Below are 15,884 nucleotides of genomic sequence, written 5' to 3' on the forward strand. Positions count from 1 at the left end.
AGCAATTTAATGACACCTGGGGAAACCTGAGCAGGTGGTTTGAGTTTAGTAGATGATTAGTGTGTGACACTCAGTTTAAAACATTTATGGCCGGCAAAATTTGGGCGGATTTTTTCACAGTATTCATATTCATAATTCATAGTCACTTTTTGAATTCCTGATTTTGTGTGTTTTATGAGCTGGAACCCCAAATGATGTAAAAATCAACAAATAAATACTTTAACTTGTTTAAATTGTGGGCCCTGAATCTATAATCTATGAAAGTTTAACTTTTTAATGGAATTATGGAAATAAATAAAAATGTTCATGATTTTTCACATTTTTGGGAAAGGGTCTTTATAATGCGGTCATACTCCATATTCAGATTTAGGAGAACAGTGATCCAGTCAAAGCAAAGCTTATTTACGTATCAAATATTGAGAAATCCAGCCGTCTCATCTGCCAGGTGTTTTGAACCAACTAGAATAGCTTGAAAAAGGCCATCCTGGGCGTTTCCAACCCAAATTATTGTGCAAACCCAAAAAGGGGACATCAAAGATTATGAAAATAGGTGTGGCATGGGATCTTTAATAAAATAAAACTTAATAAAAAAATATTTTATTTCATATATTTTTAAATTTTTTTGCACAGGCAAGGTGAAAGAGATGAGTTTTGACCCAAAGGCCAAGATGCAGCGTCTTCAGGAGTTCTGGATTAGCAGAGCCAGCTCGGAGCAGAGGAAGGGCCGTGCTGGTCGCACGGGTCCCGGCGTGTGTTACCGCCTCTACGCCGAGTCAGACTACGACGCCTTCGCTTCCTACCCTGTCCCTGAAATCCACCGCGTGGCACTGGACTCCCTGGTTCTGCAGGTGTGCAACATACAGTAAACGGTGGTTAGGAAAAAAAACACAATATGTCCCGATAGCCCGCGAATTGTGGGTGATCACGAGAGAGGCTGCGCTCTGCCTGTTCGCCACCTGGCGAAGCGAATATTGCCCACGTTCGCCACGCTGCCGAAAAAAATTAGAAAATCCTCCACATCGAGAGGAGCCAGATGAGGTGGCTGGGGCATCTGATTCGGATGCTTCCCGGACGCCTCCCCGGTGAGGTGTTCCTTGCACGTCCCACCGGGAGGAGACCCAGGGGACGACCAAGGACACGCTGGAAAGACTACGTCTTTCGGCTGGCCTGGGAACGCCTCGGGATCACCCCGGAAGAGCTGGATGAAGTGGCTGGGGAGGGAAGTCTGCGCGTCCCTGCTACTGCCCGACCTCGGTTAAGCGGTAGAAAATGGATGGATGGATGGAGGCTGTCATACCAAGTGAAATCTGTTACAATTATCTGACAGCTAAAGTTAGCCTACTAATTTTTACTACCAAAGATTTAGATATTAATGTCAACAAAAAATGTTGAATTTGAGAAAATTCTTTATAAAGTCCATAAGATCCTTCTTGAGGATTATCAAATAAAAAGTCATTCATCTCAACAACTTACTTTAATTGATAAGAACTTTAATTAACATTTAACATAGTTTACGATTTGAATTGTTTTCATACGCACATCTTGATGATGAAAAGTGTCACTCTACTTCTATATCTGTATACTTGGCTGACACTGACAACAGTGCTACTGACGAGAATCTTTCTACGCTATTACATTTTTACAAGGCATGAAGTTAAATGAATAAGTCAATGTTCAGCTGTAACGGAAAGCTTTTCTTTTTTACAATTCAATAGTAAACATAAAGATTTGTTCTTCATATGGATTCATCATCACATTTAGGCCTGGCCTACAGGGAATAATTATTTGTTGGCTATATCCAATGTTGTGTTGGGCATACTATAAAATAATTTATTTCTTATGTTTATTTAATAATGGTGAAGATAAACTTCCTCCCGAAAAATCGCATGCTAAATGGTGAATAGCGAACCGCTAATAGGCGAGGCTTCACTATACTTCCTGTTTATTCTGAGTCAGGCTGTTGGTTTGTTTCCCCCGCAGATGAAGAGCATGGGACTCGGTGATCCACTTAAGTTTGTCTTCATCGATCCTCCGCCGGCCGCCAGCATTCAGACCGCCATTACCTATCTCAAGGACCAGGGGGCGCTGGACTACCAATGCGAGCTGACCACCATCGGGGATGTGCTGTCCCAGCTCCCTGTTGACGTCGTAATTGGTAGCAACACTTCATGTTTAAGGAATACACTAGGGCTGCAACTAACGATTATTTCAATTATATATTATTCTGTTGATATATTTTTCAATTAATCGAGGAATCAGATTTTTTAAAATAATAATAATTGCATCCCTGAATTGAAAAACAGGACATTATTTAAAATTGACAGAAGATGCACAAACAAATTCATTATGATTCTGTTACTGGTATACATGTCAGAAAAGAGGAAGAATTGGTTTCCAAAGATAGTTTGCTTTCATGGAGAGGACTACAGCAAGTGGAGACTTTATTTTCAGAGGCTGAAATTCAAACAATGTGTGTTAACCAATAATTGATTAGAAAAATAGTTGTCGATTAATTTGATAATTAAATATTTGTCGATGAATCGTTGCAAATATAGAATACACTAAACTCTTGCTAATAGCGAAACATTCTCCTTTTTTGGGGAGGGGGGTGGGCGGGGATTGCTTATATTAATACTGCAAACTGTAAATATACCACTAAATATCATCATTAAACCCTTTATTTCAAATTCATCTTACAACATTATCCTTAAAAACCTTTTAGATGAATGATTTAATTTCAGAAGAGCAAAAACATCAGACAAAGACTCCACAGAACTTCCGCTCACAACCCAATCTAAATTTAGCCCCTCCCCGACATACAAAGATCTCGGTCTGTGGGCCTGTGAAGCCCTTTGAGACTTGTGATTAAGTGCTATACAAATAGACTTGACTTAAGGAGCAATGCGATATACCACTCGTAGAAATGGGAATCATCTGGCACATACTCGTAGATCAGGCAGAATCTTAAACTGATCAGCTGCAGACGTTTAAGAATCAATGAGTGTCGTTCAGAAGCCGCCCCACCCAACCTGAACCCACCAGTAATAAATACCAGTAATAAAATCTCAGTAAGTTATAATACATTATATTCATTTTTTAAGTGGAAAACTCCTTGAAGCAAGTGAAATGATCTACCTGGTAAGAATAAATATCTTGGCAGGCGACCAAACATATTTTGTCTTAATTTGAAATATTTAATCTACATCTAGATTTTTGGTTGTTGCAGTGTCGGTGAATTTATGAATATCAACCTGCAAATATGCAAAGGTTTATTGTGTATCAATTTCCTTGGCACACGTGTCTGAAACACCATTTTGTGTATGTGTGTTGTGTTCCCCCAGGCAAGATGCTGGTGCTGGGCTCCTTATTCAACCTGGTGGAGCCCATGCTGACGGTAGCCGCCGCCCTCAGCGTTCAGTCGCCGTTCCTGCGCAGCTCGCAGCACAACCCCGACTGCGCCACCGCCCGCCAGCCACTGCATTGCAACCAGGGAGACCCCTTTACGCTACTTAACACCTTCAACGCCTGGGTGGAAGTCAGTAAATAGATAGATAGATGGATGGATGTACCTAATGAAGTGGGTGATCTGTGGGCCTCATAAAGTTGTCTTGTTGTTCCATCTTTTGTTGTGGATGTCTATAGGTGAAGGGCGAGAGAGGTGGCGGTTCCAGGAAGTGGTGTCGTCGGCGAGGCCTAGAGGAGCAGCGACTCTACGAGATGGTCAACCTGCGCAGACAATTCAAGGTACCGTATTTTTCACGACCATAAGGCGCACCATTATAAAATTATTAAAATTAAAATTATTATTATTGGGCGCAGGCATGATAAAACATACGCTAGCTTAAAACATACGCTAGCATGCATGCTAGCGTATGTTTTTAAAAAGGCAGTGGGACCAAAACTGAGTTCGGTTGTACTTTATTGAAGTATTTAACAATTTAAACAGTGAATTCAGTTGTACTTTATTGAAGTATTTAACAATGTACTCATGTTATTATTTTATCAATCCTCATCCACAAATCCATAAAACTCCTCATCTTCTGTATCCGAAATGAACAGCTGGGCAAGTTCTCCATCAAACATGCTGGGTTCCCTCTCGTCATTGTCGGAGTCAGTCTCATTGCTGGGGGGCTGTTCAGCAATGATGCCAGCTTTCGCGAAAGCTCGCACAACAGTCAAAGCAGATACCTTAGCCCAGGCATCCACAATCCATAAGCGTGTCTCTTCGTAGGTGCCATTTTCGGGGGTCCTTAGCTAAAGCGATGTTGTTTTGCACAATGCACATACCGGCACTATATACCTACTGGCGGCGTGGCTTTAGTGTCCTCTTTCGCATGCACCCTTTTAACGTCTGCATGCTGTCCTCAGTCACGTCCGCTTTTCCTCTATATAAGCAGCGCGTCGGCAGGAAATGCTCCCAGTCAGTCAAGTGGCGGTCATCAAAGTCACACAACAACATTTACAGATTTTGGAACTCTGTGCACACATAAGGCACGCCGCATTATAAGGCGCCCGTCCATTTTGGAGAAAATGTAAGACTTTTAAGTGCGCCTTATGGTCGTGAAAATACGGTAAGTGTCGTCATGAACTACTACAGTGCCATGAAAAATTATTTACCCCCTTCCTGATTTCTGATTTATTAATTTTTTTGTGTATTTATTACACCTAAATATTTTGCATCATCAAACCAATTTTAGTGGGACAACCCAAGTAAATACAAAATGCAGTTTCTACATGACAGTATTATTTATTCTGTGAAAAGTAATCCACACCTATCTGGCCCGATGTGAAAAAATAATTGCGGCCTGAACCTAATAGGTGGTTCTTTATAACTGCATTTTGTATTGACTTTTTGTCTTATGAAAGTTGGTTTTATGATCTGAAACATTTAAGTGTGATAAATACACAAAAAATTGAAATCAGGGAGGGTGGGCACCTACGCAGTCACACATCGATTAATTCACGGCCTCCTTCTGGTGAACAGGAGCTGCTGCGGAGCCACGGCCTGCTGGAGGCAGACGCCGACGACGACAACCGCGGCGACCGGCAGCAGCGGCGCGAACGTCTGACGGAGAGGAGGAAGCTTCATCAGATGAAGAGAGATCACGAGCAGCAGGAGGGCACCAAACGCAAAGTCCTCAGGATGGAAGAGGGCCAGGAAGGGGAGTTCTCCTCCGGATCCGACGCAGAGGAACTGGGACGAGGGAGGAGCAGGAAGAAGAAGGACAAGGACGGAGCCAATGTGGACATTCAGGTCACAGACCTCCGCCAAGGCACTCACTGACTCATTCATCTGTTTTCTATAGCGTTTGTCCTCATTAGTGTCACAGGTGAGCTGTAACCTATACCAGATGTCTGGGTTAAAGGCAAGATTATACATCCTGGAATGGTCGCCAGTAAATGGCAGGGCACATAAAAACAAACAACCATTCACACTCACGTTCACATCATTCATTCCGACAATTTAGTGTCTTCATTGAACCTAGCATTCGTGTTGTAGTAGCCGGATTAAACCCCCGCGAGCACAGGGAGAACAAGGCTTAGATCCGAGGTTCTGGTGCAGTACTACCCGCACTGGTTGCCAGTCAATCACACATATACACATTCACACTCCTTCGACCCTTCCTTCCTCTCACCCATCAGTGATACTTGCTTGATAAAGTGGCCTCTGCATTAGGCTTTATGGCATAGTCAGTCAGGTTCACGTTTTAGCCAAGCAAACCACAAGTCGTAAAATCGGCTAATTAAATCTGACTCGAGTCAATTCATGTGACTCAAGACACATCCCCCCACTGTTGGTTGATTCATGTTTTTTTGAGGTACAAATAACAAGAGATTTGGGTATACAGTACATACGTCATTTGCTGGTTCCTCCAACAGGAAGTGAAGTTCAAGCTGCGCCACAACGTGTCAGAGTTGCAAGACGCTGTCAACATCAGCCAGGATTTGTCGTCCCGGCAGCAAGCTCTCCTCAAGCTTCTTCTCTGCCGGGGTCTCTACCCTCAGCTGTCTCTGCCCGATGAGCACAACGGCACCCGCAAGGATACCGAGCAGGTTGAGACCTGCCATTGCACCCCTGTATTTTCTCTGAGTTGCCCTTAATATTTTTGTTTGACCTTTACCCTCAGGTGTTCCATACGAAAAATAAGCAGGGGATCGTGATCCATCCCACGAGCGTGTTTGCCAGCGACCCTGAGGTGTTACATGTGCGGGATGATGCCCGAGATACGGGTAAGCCTCCCAAACAACCTCATAGGTGTAAATGGTCCCCACCTCCTCAGCTTTTATTAACCATAGAGGATGTGTTTTAGGTAACATTTTTACATTCCTAGCCATCATACAAGCGTACAAAGAATTTTACATGCTTCATAAAACTACACCGTGTCCCGGCCAGTTCCATTTCCTGTTCTATGGTTCCGTTTTTGTAAAAAAAAAGGATGATGATTGATGTCAAAAATGTTAGATTCTCTTTTTCTTTGTCCCTGACAAAAAGGACGAGACAGCAGCAAACATCAGCTGCTGGCCTTCGTCACCTTGCTGGAAACCAACAGGCCGTATTTGTCCAACTGTGTGCGTGTTCCTGCACTGCAGGTTAGTACTCACTGTCACCATAAACTACCTGCCCAACAATAAGGAAGAAGGATTCAACTGTTGTTGTTAGTATTATACTAATTATCGCTTTCTTGTTGTAACAGCGTACCGGTAATGTAAAGCAGGGTGAGTTGAGGGCAGGATAAATGAATGTAGTGAGCAGCATGTAGGTCATTGTAGCGGAGCAAAAGTACTGTTTCTTCTTAACATAAATATTCAATTAAAAGTAAAAATTCAAATTTTTCAGTTCAACTTGAATAAATTCAATTCATGTATTTATTTGTTTATTTTTGCATAATTTGGCCTTCCAGCTCATAAAACCCACAAAATCAGGAGTTCAATTTTTTTTAATGCTGCGAAGAATTCAGCCCAAACTTTGCAGGCCATAAATGTTTTAAACTGAGTGTCACACACTAATCATCCACTAAACCCAAAGCACCTGCACATGTTTCCCCAGGTGTCATTAAATTGCTTCAGTTTGGTTCAGTTGTCTCAGTTGGGTTCAATATGGGGAAGACTGTAGACTTGACAACTGGCCAGAAGATCATCATTGATGGTGGGTAAGCCACAAAATTTCATAGCTGAGGAGGCTGGCTGTTCACAGAGTGCTGTGTCCAAGCATATCAATGGAAAGTCTAGTGGAAGGACAAAATGTGGGAGGAGAAGATTCACCAGCAAGAGAAATGACCGTGGGCTTCAGATTATCAAACAGAGAAGATTCAAGAATCTAGCAGAGATCCAGAAAGAGTGGAACGAGGCGGGAGTCACAGTTTAAAAAACCACCACATTCAGACGCATCCGGGAGATGGGCTACAACTGTCGGGTTCCTCGGGTGAAGCCACTTCTGAGCCTGAGCCAACATAGGAAGCATCTCAACTGGGGCAAGGAGAAAAAGGACTGGACTGTTGGGCAGGTTCATGAACCTCTTTTCCGATGAAAGTAAAGTGTGCCTTTCATTCAGGAATCAAGGTCCAAGGGTTTGGAGGAAGACGGGTGAAGAACAGAACCCAAATTGCTTGAGGTCCAGTGTGAAATATCCAGGCAGTGAGTCATGATTTGGGGTGCAATCTCCAGTGCAGGTGTTGGTAAACTGCTTTCTTAAATCCAAGGTCACTGCAACAGTCTACCAGAATGTTTTAGAGGACTTCATGATTCCTTCTGCTGAGGATCTGTATGGAGATGCAGATTTCATCTTCCAGCAGGACTTGGCCCCCGCCCATACTGCCAGGAGCGCCAAAACCTGGTTTGATGCCCATGCCATCACAGTGCTTGATTGGCCAACCAACTTGCAAACCCCATTGAGAATCTATGGGGTATTATCAAGAGGAAAATGAGGGGCATCAGACCCCAAAACAAAGAAGAACTGGCATCAAAGAAATCTGGGCTTCCATAACTCCCAGGTAATGCCACGGCGTATCGAGGCAGTGATTAATTAAAGCAAAGGGATTCCCAACCCAGTATTGAACATTAACATATCGTTTTGACAATATCATATTTTGATTGATTTAATTTGACCCTAATTTCTTTGTTTGTGTCTACAAATACTGAGAAGAGAATGATGATTTCTTCACAGTATTCTAATTTTTTTAATTCCTGATTTCGTGGGTTTTATGAGCTGGACGCCCAAACTATGTAAAAATAAACAAATAAATACTTGATGTTTAAATTGTGGGCTCTGAATCTATAATCTAGGAAAGTTAACCTTTTGAATGGAATTATGGAAATAAATACTTTTCCATGATTTTCTAATTTTTTGGAAAGGGTCTGTGTATATATATTTGTATATACATATGTGTGTATGTATATATAAATAGAGAGAGAGAGAGGGACAGAGAGAGAGGGATTAGATTACATTTTGCAAGTAACTTGATAATTGTCAAAATTCTGTCAACAGGCTCTGCTGCTGGTGGCCAACTCACTGGACAGCAACGCCGATTGCTCCCGTCTGGTCGTGGATGGCTGGTTGGAGCTTCAGGTGAAGGTGCCCGAGGAGGCCCTCAGGGCACTGTCCACAGCACTCAATCTCCGGGCCGAATGGGAGCGCCTCCTGCAAGCCCAGCTGGGGCAGAGTCCCACTGCAGAGGTGTCCCGAAAGTCCATGCAGAAGCTAAGTGAGCGCCTTGTTCGCTTCCTGCTTTATACAGAGGTACAGTAATCCCCCACAGATTCGCCTATTCGCTTATTTTTTTTTTTTATAGCTCCGGTCCTCTGTTATTTGCTGAAAGATTCACCTATATGTGGCTTTCGGGCGTATTTTTATATTATAAGACCCTAAAATGCCACAAGATGTCGCCAAACCCTTGATAATAAGAAAGTAGTATTGCTGTGACAGTGTTGATGACCTTTGTATATCAGGGAGGAGCTAAGTTTAGCCTGGGTTGTTAGCCGGAGTTCTGGAGAGTCTTCACCGCATTGTTTTCACTGTGCTGAAATCCAATCATCTTTAAGCTATTTATTTTTATGGGTAACATTGTAAAATTTATTAGAAATTATAGTGAGGTCTTTTGCATTCACAGTTTGTTGTATTATTTACGGTTTAAATTATTAATACAGTGGTGGCTTGAGATATGAGTTTAACTAATTCAGTGACCCTGCGCTTATCTCAAAACACTTGTAAACTTGTAAAATGAATGGAAATACAATTAATCTGTTCCAGTCACCCTAAAAACACCACCATTTTTTTAAATGTTTAAAAAAACACACACAAGAAACAGTATAACAGTTGTCAACATACTTGGGCGCTGTTGTCAACATTTATTCATACGCACAAACCAATGTTTACCAAAGCTTTAGAGCATGATTGGGCAGAACGTCGGCATGTTAACGTACAAACGTTAACGTACAAGCTTTTTTAGGCTACATAATAGTATGTTGCCTGCTTGGGAGCAGTATGAAAGGTATGTGAACATACCTCAAGCTCTTCTTTAATGGACAGCCCACTCCAGTACATGTTTTTCCTCTTTTTTTCTTTTTTTTTTTTTATCCCAACACGATACATTGGCGCGATTCATTGTTGTTATTGTCGCCATGGTAACGGGTGTATCCGATCACGTTGACCGGTGACACGTTTTCTGGTCCCGCCTTGATTTGACAAGTTAAAGCCCAGTAATTGTAAACGATGGGATACAGAGGTATCGTAATAAATGTTGTGTAGTGTTGCCAGCGGCTGACCACGATATGGCAAGATTTTAAAGCAGTAGTCTGACATAGTGCTATTGTGAAAGACCAAATTTGGCATTATGTGTGCTGATCGATCTCCTTTCGAGTGAATCCTCTACATCAGTGGCTCTCGTCTTCTGCAGACATATCTCCTTGACTTCTCCGGTGATTTCTTGTCCACAGCTTCACATTGTTTTCAACATCCAGTTGGAATTATTGTGTTTTATTTGGGGATTTATGTTTGTTGTTAGCCCGTGTGGATGTGGTGTTTTCCATCGTATGCTTGATGGAGGCGGAGGTTGTATGAAACACTCAACGTGTCATTCTCTTTGTTTTATAGTTAATTTTCAAGTAAATTCCAACTGGTAGTATAAACGAAAGCGGTCTCCTGATCGGTAGCTAATTTTGTTCTCCCATTCTCTCACTGGGCACTGTGCAGCCTGCAGGCGTGTGTGCATGCACGTTATTGGTCATTGCAGTGGGGAGTCATACAGCAATGCCAATGTTCAATATTCCTTAGAATTAAAAGTGAATTGCTCTTAAAAGTGTGTACCGACTTGAATTATTTAGAGTGGAAATGGTCACAGATGATAAGATGAAAAGAATGATTGACAAGTTCTTTGTGAAGAATGTTAACTGAAGGCCTGATTCGTCCGAAAGTCCTATCCAGTTCTCTGACACGGAGCACTTTAAGCACCAACACTTTTCAGTAAGTTACCAGTCTTGTAGAAGTGTGCTTCAAATAAAGAACTTTTTGTTAACCAGATTGTTAGTTAATCATTTACCAGTCAATACTGCCTAAAAAGATAGGCACCTATTATAACTATGATTATTTGAAGTATTATTATTTGACTGAACCTGTAAAACTGCATTGCAGTCAAAAATTTGAGTGCACCTAACTTTTGTGCTGGTGTACCCACGGTGCAACTAGTGCAGAAAGTTAGTCTAGAGCCCTGATGTATTGCACATAAAGCTTAAATGAAAATTTTAGCGAAAGAACAAATTCAAAATGAACCGTTTTTAAAGATCAAGACCAAAATCCATACTTTCCTATTACGACTTGGAATATCAAATATTTAGGCATCAATATCTCATCAAATATTTAAATAATTTAAATCACAGCCCACCTATCTCACTTTTAGGGCGTATAGCTACAGTAAAAATGAAAACGCTCCCACAAATTAACTATTTACTTTCAATTATCCCATTCAAACCCAGATTAAAATTGTTCCAAATGTTAGACTCTGCCATTTAAAAATTTTACTCTAAAAATAAGAGAAAATAGAATCGGCCTGGCTACCCTTCAGAAAGGTAAAACAGAAAGGGGACTTGACGCTCCCAACTTCAAACACTATTACTTAGCTAGCCAAATACAGTACCTCATTAAATGGTTACCTACAAATGTTGCACAACAATCTTGGCTGAAACTAGAACAGATAGACTGCAATAGCACGAAACTTTCAGACCTCCCATTTATCAGCACAAGTCTCAAACGGCACAATTGTTTTAAGAATCCGATTATTGCAGCCAAAAGTCTAGAAACCACGCAATCTCAGTCAGCACAATATCATTCCCCCCCCAATCTGACACAATCTCAATTTTGAGATTAACAAAATACCCCTTTACTGCAGCACATGGCAAAAAAGTGGAATTGACTGCCTATATCACTTATTCAAAAATAATGCATTCATGTCAACATGAAATCTTATTCCAATAATTTCAAATTAGAGGTGGTAACTTCCTCGAATGCTATAAAGTTAGAACAACAATCCTAAAAAGATTCTCAGCACACGTGAATACTTTAGAACTACCCGTTTTTGTGTAGAAAATTGTAGAACTACTCCCACAAAACAAAAACCACCTTTCAAAAGTATACCAATTAAGGTAGGGTGGGGAGGGGCTTCCCCCCTTTTCTCTGTGGTCTGTCGGTCAGGCCGGGCCAGACCCGCAAGAGTCTAGCCTCTTACTTCACACATACTACAAATTTTTTTGTACTCACTCTGTACATACTCCGCACATTTGGCACACTCATATCTCATTCAGGGTCCCCTGGAGGACTGGCACTAGGCATGAGGGGGCGGGCGCTGGCGCATCTGTGCTGGGTTCCGGTCTGGTCGCCCTCACGCCCCCTTCTCTGTTCTGCCGGTCCTCCAGTTTTAATACATACTATACCCATCTGTGGGGGGAGGGCAGTGTTGGGCTGGGGAGGACACTGCCAGGTGTCCCGGCACTCCGGCCTGCTCTCTGGTCGGCAATGCCTTTCTCCTGCGGATTTTTAATGCACTACATACATTCGCACATCCTCTGGGGTGCTGGTTGGCCTGGGTGGGGGTGACGGTTGCGGGTCTGAATTCCCCTGTGACCATCTCGCCTCACCCCCACCAGTCTCTCCGTTTTAATGCCATACACCCCAACACACACAATCACAGTACAGGGATAATGGTGACCAATAGTATTGGTCACCATTATCAATAGTATTAGGGTGGGTGGTAGGTTTTCACATTTCTCTTGGCTTGACTCTGACACGAAACATTTTGAGGGGCGTCAGTTGCCTACGTTTTTTCACAATCCGCAGCAGGACTCTGTTTCTTGTCTTTCAGGAAACAACTCTTTCCCTGTTCTCATCTTCAGATCAATTACAGTCTGCAGCGCCTCTCTGCACTCCACACTCAGAACCTGTACGTCGGACCTCAGGCCGAGTTGGAACTTTCCCTCGGCGTCAGTGCCGGTGTCACGCAGCTGTTTCCGGGCGCTGAGGCCAAGCCAGACCCTATCAAGGGAGGCCTGCGCGTCACCAACTTCTTCACCTACAACTGTCTGACCGTAAGTAACGTATTGTGTAGATTCTGTCACACGGAGAACGCGCCAAATTGTGGCGTCAGAGGTGAAACAAAAGATTTGCCTGATTAATTTTTCATTCATTCATTTAGACATACTGTAAGTAGTGCTTTGCTGTTGTCGCATGTTAATTAACAGACGTTAACCTATATTTTACAGTTTTATGACAGTTAAAAATGATACTGAGAACATAGCCTAGACAGACATACATAGCCTAGACAGACATACGACCCTGGAGCAGGTTATTCCTACTTCTTTAATTTCCTATAAGGAAAATTGTTTCAAAAATACAATTGGAGGTTAGAGGTTCCAGTGTCAACAATAATGAGAGCAAATACAGATTAAATACTATTGACACTATTGGTCAGGATTCCAGGGACCTGTACAGCGATTGCCTGCGTACATTCTGGAGCTGTCCCAACTGTGACCTCTACATGCCCCTGACACCTCTGGAGCGAATGCAGCATGAGACGACCTGCAGGCCAGCAGGAGAACAGTCGGAACAGGATGAAAGGTGGCCGGCCTCTGTTAAACACGTTCCTTGTTTAAACACAAAACTAACCTGTGCGCACCAGACAATGTGCGCGTACCTGTTAGTATCTGGTTGTATCTGTATCTGTACTTAATGGTAATCTGGTTCACACGCATTGGTATCTGGTGCATGAGAATCTAATGTGCATGTGTTAGTGTCTGTTGCGTTAGTATCTGGTGTGCACATTTTAGTATCTAGTGAGCACGCTTTAGTATCTGGTGCGCACGTTTTAGTATCTGGTGTGTTCGTATCTGGTGCGCCACATTAGTATCGGTTGTGTTATTATCTGATGTACTAGTATCTGAAGCACACGCATGAGTATCTGGTGCATTTGTATTTGATGTGTTCGTAACTGTTGTGCAAGTATCAGTATCTAGTGCGTAAGTATCTGGTGTGCATGTTTTAGTATGAAGTGCATAAGTATCTGGAGCACATGCTTCATTATCTGGTATGTTAGTATCTGGTGCGAGTCCAATAGTATCTGGTGTGTTAGTAACTAGTGCACATGCATTGGAATCCAATGCACATGCAATAGTATTTAACCTGTTAGAATCCGGTGTGCACACGCTTGTCTAGGGTGCCCACAAGATACTAAGATTTTTCTACTAAATGAAATAACAATTGGTTAATTTTTTTTAATTTTTTTTTATTTTAATTTTTTTTTTTAGGGACGGATGTCGTCATGCCAAACTCGTCCTCCTCCAGTCTCTGCCGAGTCTACCACTGTGACATTTGCGACCAAGACTTGACGCTCACATCAACGGAGATCCTCAAGCACAAAAGGCAGCATATGTACTCTGTTAAGTAACTCATTAACATATTGATTCTCTTTAAAAAGCAGTCATGGTTTCACTGTGGTGAAGAAATGAACTTCAAGCAAGAGAGGAGCATTTAAAATATAGAGTGAGGGTTTAATAATGATACAAACCCACGATATATAACACCTCAAAGCAGCACATTGGCACAAAGTCAGAAGACAGCACGAAAGATAAAAAAAAAAAAAAAAAAAAAAAACCTGCCTCATAGGAGAAAAAAACCCCAAAAGAATCTGAATAAATATCTCAATAAATAAATAGTAACACAGGTCATGTCTCATTAATTACTTTGAAAATCATAGTAATAATAAATACTTTTGGAAATATGCACATAGGAAGAAATGAAATAAGAGAAATGGTACTGAATACAGAGTTACTCAGGTAAATCATAAGGTATTGATTACTCAAATCAAAAGGCACATTTATTAAGATGTAAGAACGGGGAGCCTGCAAGAGTGTGGACGGGAACGCCATCTGTGCGTGTGAAGCGGAAGTAACAAACGTGTGTGTGTGTGTGTGTGTGTGTGTGTGTGTGTGTGTGAGTGCGTTTGTGCACAATGGCTTCTTTTTACGGCTTTGGTCCATCTGCGTCTTCAAGTCAACCAGTGGACCTGCGTGCAATGTTGTGTGGAGGAGGATGCAAAATGGCTGTTTAGGTTCCTGGGGCAAACTATTATTTTTTGTAGTGAGTTGATTCACTCACAAAATGGATAAGGGTCAACTGTGTCAATGGAGGGACACAACTACAGTAATTTGAATTGGACCAAAATGTCGCTGTGTTCCATTTTGGTCGAGAGAGATAGAACTTTCTGAAACCATCTGAGATCTCAGTTTTCATTTTCAAGACTTTGCAGCTGCAAAGGAGATAGAAGAAGGAGAAATGCATAGTGGCTATATTTACGTGACTGACAGTATTTGTAAATGTTACTGACATTTTCAGTACTTTTTCATAACCCAAACAGAATGGGGGGACCAATTTTCAGGCTCGGGGGCTCACTGTCCTGTGTGTAAGGCAGGGGTTCTCAAACTTTTTGGGTTCAGGGACCCCCTTTACAGGGCAGAATTTTTCCAAAGATGACCTAATAATCCTAACGCTAATTACACATGACTACCACTTGTCAAAAGTTGTCCTTTTATCATCCATCCATCCATTTTCTGTACCGCTTATCCTCACTCGGGAGCCTATCCCAGCTATCTTCGGGCGAGAGGCGGATTATAATAAAGTTATTTTTCTACAAGAAATTAAGTAGTAATCTTTACAAGAATAAAGACATTTTGTTGTGCTGGCTCTTCTATTACATTTCCGATGCAGCCATTTTGGTGGGGTGTGAAACAGTCTAGAAAGTGGTTCAGTACCGTTTGCATTTGATTCCGTTTTAATTATAAAGGGTCCCAGAAATTACGTTCCACAATGTCTCACCCGGCCCACTTTTCAGTACCACTTTGTGGAAATTTTGTTTTAGTGGCTACTGTATATACAGCGGCATCTCAATATATTAGAAAATAGTGGAAAACTTTATTACAGAAGTTCAATTAAAAAAATGAAACTCATATATAATATTGATTCATTACACACAGCGTAAAATATTTCGTGATTTTATTTTTTGTAGTTTTGCAGTGATTTGCCATCTCAGGAAATCTGAATATTGCAAAATAAATTACAATAACAATTCTATTTGCTCCATATATTAGGTAGGAATTGGCCCTCTGAAAAGTATTTTCCCATGTGTTCAATTAATGTTTAATTTTTTGTAATTGAACTACTGAAATAGATTTTAATTTATTGAGATGAATATGTGAGCAGAAAATAATAACTTAGAATTTTTTTTTTTTTTTTTTTTAATAAAACTGTCATGCAGCTAGAATAGCGATGGCATCACCCAAAACTAATGGAGATTCATCCGTCCAAAAGTCTTATGGTCCCGTGAATATAGCCAGTGTCAGCTAAG

At 41.6% G+C, this 15,884-nt stretch overlaps 1 protein-coding gene across 2 annotated transcripts in view; it reads left to right on the plus strand.

The window, feature by feature from the left end:
• Positions 1 to 15,398, plus strand: part of dhx34 (DEAH (Asp-Glu-Ala-His) box polypeptide 34) — a 30,272-nt gene extending 14,874 nt beyond the window's left edge. Inside the window, exons 5-16 of one of the 2 annotated variants that reach the window (XM_061681145.1) lie at positions 631 to 848; positions 1,981 to 2,155; positions 3,342 to 3,535; positions 3,643 to 3,744; positions 4,985 to 5,254; positions 5,881 to 6,054; positions 6,129 to 6,231; positions 6,494 to 6,591; positions 8,486 to 8,737; positions 12,382 to 12,573; positions 12,957 to 13,099; positions 13,787 to 15,398. In XM_061681145.1, coding sequence (XP_061537129.1) covers positions 631 to 848; positions 1,981 to 2,155; positions 3,342 to 3,535; positions 3,643 to 3,744; positions 4,985 to 5,254; positions 5,881 to 6,054; positions 6,129 to 6,231; positions 6,494 to 6,591; positions 8,486 to 8,737; positions 12,382 to 12,573; positions 12,957 to 13,099; positions 13,787 to 13,928 — 2,063 coding nt within the window. In that variant the 3' untranslated portion in view covers positions 13,929 to 15,398. Of the gene's footprint in view, positions 1 to 630; positions 849 to 1,980; positions 2,156 to 3,341; positions 3,536 to 3,642; positions 3,745 to 4,984; positions 5,255 to 5,880; positions 6,055 to 6,128; positions 6,232 to 6,493; positions 6,592 to 8,485; positions 8,738 to 12,381; positions 12,574 to 12,956; positions 13,100 to 13,786 lie in introns of those variants that run through there. The other variant, XR_009768874.1, reaches the window with a different exon arrangement.
• Positions 15,399 to 15,884: the final 486 nt, after the last annotated feature.

The sequence above is a fragment of the Phycodurus eques genome, chromosome 7 (genome assembly GCF_024500275.1).
Source record: "Phycodurus eques isolate BA_2022a chromosome 7, UOR_Pequ_1.1, whole genome shotgun sequence".
Classification (NCBI taxonomy): domain Eukaryota; kingdom Metazoa; phylum Chordata; class Actinopteri; order Syngnathiformes; family Syngnathidae; genus Phycodurus; species Phycodurus eques.